The following is a 4,443-nucleotide window of genomic DNA, read 5'->3' as shown; positions in this document are numbered from 1 at the left end:
ATAGGGAAACAAAAATGCCAAATCTTTTCTCCTCAATCACTGTACTTGGATTTAAAATTAATTTGTACCAAGGAACCACAGACATTACTCCTGTTTGAAAAAAGGATTTCTTGAATCAATGTCAGCTGAAAGCTTTGGCCTTAACCAATGTGCTTTGCTGCTATGTCGTGCACAAGCCTCCTTTCCCCTAACCACCAGTATATCTTCTCTGTACCAGAGGGACAGAACCCTTTAGAACCAAAAAACTGAGGACTGCCTCTAGGGAAAATTCCATTTTTTTTATTTTTTCACTCATTATTTATTTACAAATACACATTATAACTTTTATATACATTGCACATTTACATGGTAGAAAAGTACAAAACTATATATTTAAATGAATTTATATTTAACTCGCCATGTTTGAAAATATAAAATTGCATCAGAAAAAAAGTATTATGAAAAGCAAGAAACTTGAACTGATAAAGCTTTGATATAACTTTTAGTGACAAACTGAAAAAAGAAAACCTTGAAAGTCGTACTGCAAGACCATCTTAAAGGAAACACCTGATAAAACACTTACGCATGTTACAAAAAAAATAAAACAATAAAAATAAAATAAAACCTTTATTCTTATTACAGTTAGCCCTGTAGCTATTAACAACCTTCATAATCCGATTTCTTTGGGTCCGGAATTCATATAATACAGTATACATGCTCAGCATTGAGATCACTTCAGTACAAGATGTGATCAGAAGTAGAGAAAAGTCAAGTGGAAGCAGTTTTCTTAAAAATCCCCTTAATACACCCTGGAAGTATCCTTAAGTCAGTTACAACACCTTTTGGTCAGTCAAGATTACTTGTAAACAGACACCCCAGGGTTCATTTATGTACAGAAATAGCAAGAAGAAAAAACAATAAATAAACATAACAGAAACCGACATGCAAGTTTGTTAAAGTGGAAAAGAGTTAACATCAGTGAAACAAAGAGATAAGATTGTGTGGGTAAGCTCTAAGGAATGGACTTTTATAGTTTACAAGAAAAAAGAAAAGCTTTACTTTACAAGCAAGAAACCTCACAATAAATAACACTGCTCTTCCCGTAACGAATAAATTTCTTCAAAAAACAAGGTGTACAGTCAACCAGACATTTTATGTATAAATTACAAAACATGACACAGTATAAATAAATGTCTACAAGACTCAACTATATGTATACTTTCTCCCCAAAATAAATAAGCATACACTTTTTTACAGTATGGACATTGGTTTCGTGCCCAATGGCTGTTCAATAGTGATGGAGGTTTTACCACTCTAGAATGGAAGATATAGGAAAGCTGTAGTCCTGGTCTTCATCTTCCTCTTCATCCTCTGGGTCTTCATTAATGGCTAGATGGGGGAATACAGGGGAGCTGTTGTTTAAATAAGGACAACAACAGCGCAGAAGCAGCTCAGTGCATGTTTTCAAAGCCCTCTGAACAGCCACAATACAGCGTTGCATTTTATGCGACTTGTAGTGAGATGCTCTTTGGCATCTGCTGTTATGCAATAAGGTTTTTTATACATAATCTATGAAGTCATAACTGCAGAAAGTTCTGAAGAATCAATGGCTCAGGTTTTATTGGCAGATTCCTGAAATCAAATAAAAAGCGCTCTTGTGTTCTAGGTTTAACTGCTTTGTGTCCTTCATTCAGAGTTAGTAGAGGCAACTGTGCTAAACCAGATGCCCATGTGCTACCATTAAGCTTGTTCTTTTGGACCAAGTTAGAGTTTTTCCAGGTGTTAATAAAGCAATCAGCGAAGCACACGAGAGCAGACAGAGTAGGAAAAAATCACTACAGTTACAGTCCTAGGACAACCTCTTTCTGACAGAATGACTTGTCCTCGGAATATCCCCAAAACCCCAACTTGAAGACCAACTGGTTGTTGATCTATTGCATTTTATCAATAACCAAAGTGTGCGCGTGACAGATACATATTTATATGGCACCTGTGCCATATCTCGAATCTCTGACTCAAGCTTTCTTATGTTTAAAGGTGTAAGTCTTCATTACCTAGGGATTGCCTTCAGAAGCTTTAAGCGTCTGCAGAGTTAAAAATCTCACTTACAGTTGCAAGATCCAGAGTGCTTTACTTCTAGAAGCACACCCATGGAGCAGGCTGCCTCTTTCATGGCACACTCGCTTGGGTAGGTTGTGTTATCGCTGGCACAGACGGCCTCGTCTGACTTGCTTTCAGGGCATAGCTCATCACAGAGGGCGCACCGACCTCTGCCAACCTTAAAATCCCACAAGCATTTCTTCCCAGCACTGCACTGAATGTCTTCACAGGATTTGGCTTCTAAAAATATACACAGGATACTAGAGGTAAGTGAAAAGACAAGGAAAAAAGAAAAGCAACAACAAAACCCCCCAAACTCCCTTTCCCCTGTGAACAGACAAAGGTCAGATGCAGTAGATGTGATGATACTTGCTGGTTTTGCTCAAACAAGTAGTCCCTTGGACACCATTGCCTGTCTATATGTGAGGGAGGAAAGACAGCTGTGCCAGCAGAGCTTGGCCCTGGGAATACAGAATTACATCTGTCTATCGTACATGACCTTCCCGCTCTGTTTGATGTCAGTGGCAATTCAGCTCCACAAATCAGTGGGAAGTGCAGAATTTGTCATCATTTCTAAATCAATTATTTTTAAACTAACCCACAAAGAGTACTTGTCTACAAGACTGGAAAGGGAATTCACCTCAATCTATGCCAACTAAAAGCAGCCTGAGACTCCCCTGAATCCTCCCAGCAGTTTTACAAGGCAAAGGCTGCCCTGAAGTTGCTCCCTTGTAACACCCTTCACTATCAGTCCTTTCTGGAAATCGCAATACAAAATGTCAGGATACACAGAGATTATTTTCTGATCTTCACCCACCAACTGTCTCCAAACTTTGCAATATTTCTAAAAAGGAAAAAGTGATCAGATGTTTCCAATTAAGTTAATGCAAGCATTGCCAAGACCACTTGAAGACAATTGTTTCCAGGAATCCAGATCCACTGAACATAGAGACCTCGTTACACTGTAACCATGTCATCATCTATTTAATGGCGGGCACTTCTCCCTTGGACACTAATGTCAGCACCCACAGCGACGGCAAGAGAAGCAGGATTAGGCCCTCTACTCCCTCATCGCTTTTGCAATCTTTTATGGAGCAAAGCTCACCCTGGCTGTCCTTTTCCTGGAGGGGGACACCACCCCAGGCTGCTGCAAGTCTCTGCTCCTCCCCAGCGCTAACTACATCCATCCAATTGCACACACGATACTCTGAAAACTGCTGATCAAGGAAGGTCCCCCCACCTTGAACCTCCGACCGAGATACCTACTGATGCATTTTCCTTCGTAGGCTAACCCAATGGATCTGCCCAGTAGGCAGGTAGCTTTCCTCAGGTGGCAGGCACTGGCGTAAGTTATGCCATCATTCCCACAGAGATACTGTTCCGGGGAGGTAGGCTCTGGGCAAATTCGATTACATGTCACGCAGTAGGCATTATTAGTTTGGTCAACCACACATGTGGAGCTGCCCGGGCATAAAACATCCCTACAGGTTTCTGAAATAAAGATGGAAACACACAGTGATTAATAAGATCCCAGAGCCCCAACGAGGAGTGAATGGGTGATGCAATGAAACAAACGATCAGATAAAAGCCTCCAGTGGCTCTCCTCCATTTAAGGGCCGCTGGAGAAAACCTTCCCATCTCAGGGTAGCTAGTGGGACACAAGTGCTGCTAGACTGGTGGGAACTCTCAATCCAGCTATGTCCTCATCTCTTGAGCGTGGTTTAATTACTGTCTCCCAGCATTTGGAACATCACTCTGGTTCCTGTGGGGAGCTCCTCCTCCCTACGCTCAGACACACACCCTTTGGCATTTGAGGGAGATCGAATTAGATTTGCAAACCTACTTTTGCACTTGCCCTGATATTGGACTTCAAGTTCGGGTTGTTCTTTACATCTGGCTTTGAGAAGGGCACACTCGTTCTTGTAGGTTTTCCCATCTAAGCCACACACGGGGCCCTTCCAAGTGATATTAGAGCAATCCGGAGCACAAACACACCGAGGTTTGTTCTTCTTGTTCATTTTACATTTCTTCCCGGGTCCACAGTCCACGTTCTCGCACGTTTCTGATGGAATGAAAGAGGCATCACTTTAGTACCAGGTGTGCAGAACAGACCCGGTGTCAAAACTGCTTAAAGAAAAAAAAGACACCGTGACCCCAGAGCACAGAGAGAAAGCACCTTCTTCCCCCCGCTCGAGGAAACGCCACTCGAGGGAAATTCCCCCCCCACCCCCCGCCGCCGGTGAGGGCAGGAGGGAGAGGAGGTCGCTCCCCTCCTCCCCGCGATGTGCGCGGCGGCCGAGCAGAAACGGGAGTCCCCTCCCTGATCCCGGCGCCGGTACCAGGCACCCCTCAAAGCGCCCCCGA

The 4,443-nt window shown here is 42.9% G+C and overlaps 1 protein-coding gene across 1 annotated transcript; it reads right to left on the bottom strand.

Annotated features, from left to right (window-relative positions):
* Positions 1-259: 259 nt before the first annotated feature.
* FST (follistatin) lies at positions 260-4,141 on the bottom strand (the record flags this gene model as incomplete). Its single annotated transcript, XM_010162794.1, has 4 exons — positions 260-1,368; positions 2,089-2,319; positions 3,346-3,570; positions 3,923-4,141. Coding segments are annotated over 4 exons (758 nt in total), but the record flags the coding sequence as incomplete, so codon positions are not given.
* Between the last annotated feature and the right edge of the window lie 302 nt (positions 4,142-4,443).

This window comes from Antrostomus carolinensis, unplaced genomic scaffold (genome assembly GCF_000700745.2).
Source record: "Antrostomus carolinensis isolate BGI_N321 unplaced genomic scaffold, ASM70074v2 scaffold31252, whole genome shotgun sequence".
Classification (NCBI taxonomy): Eukaryota; Metazoa; Chordata; class Aves; order Caprimulgiformes; family Caprimulgidae; genus Antrostomus; species Antrostomus carolinensis.
Note: the sequence above shows the minus strand (reverse complement) of the source record. Positions and strands in the feature narration are given on the sequence as shown.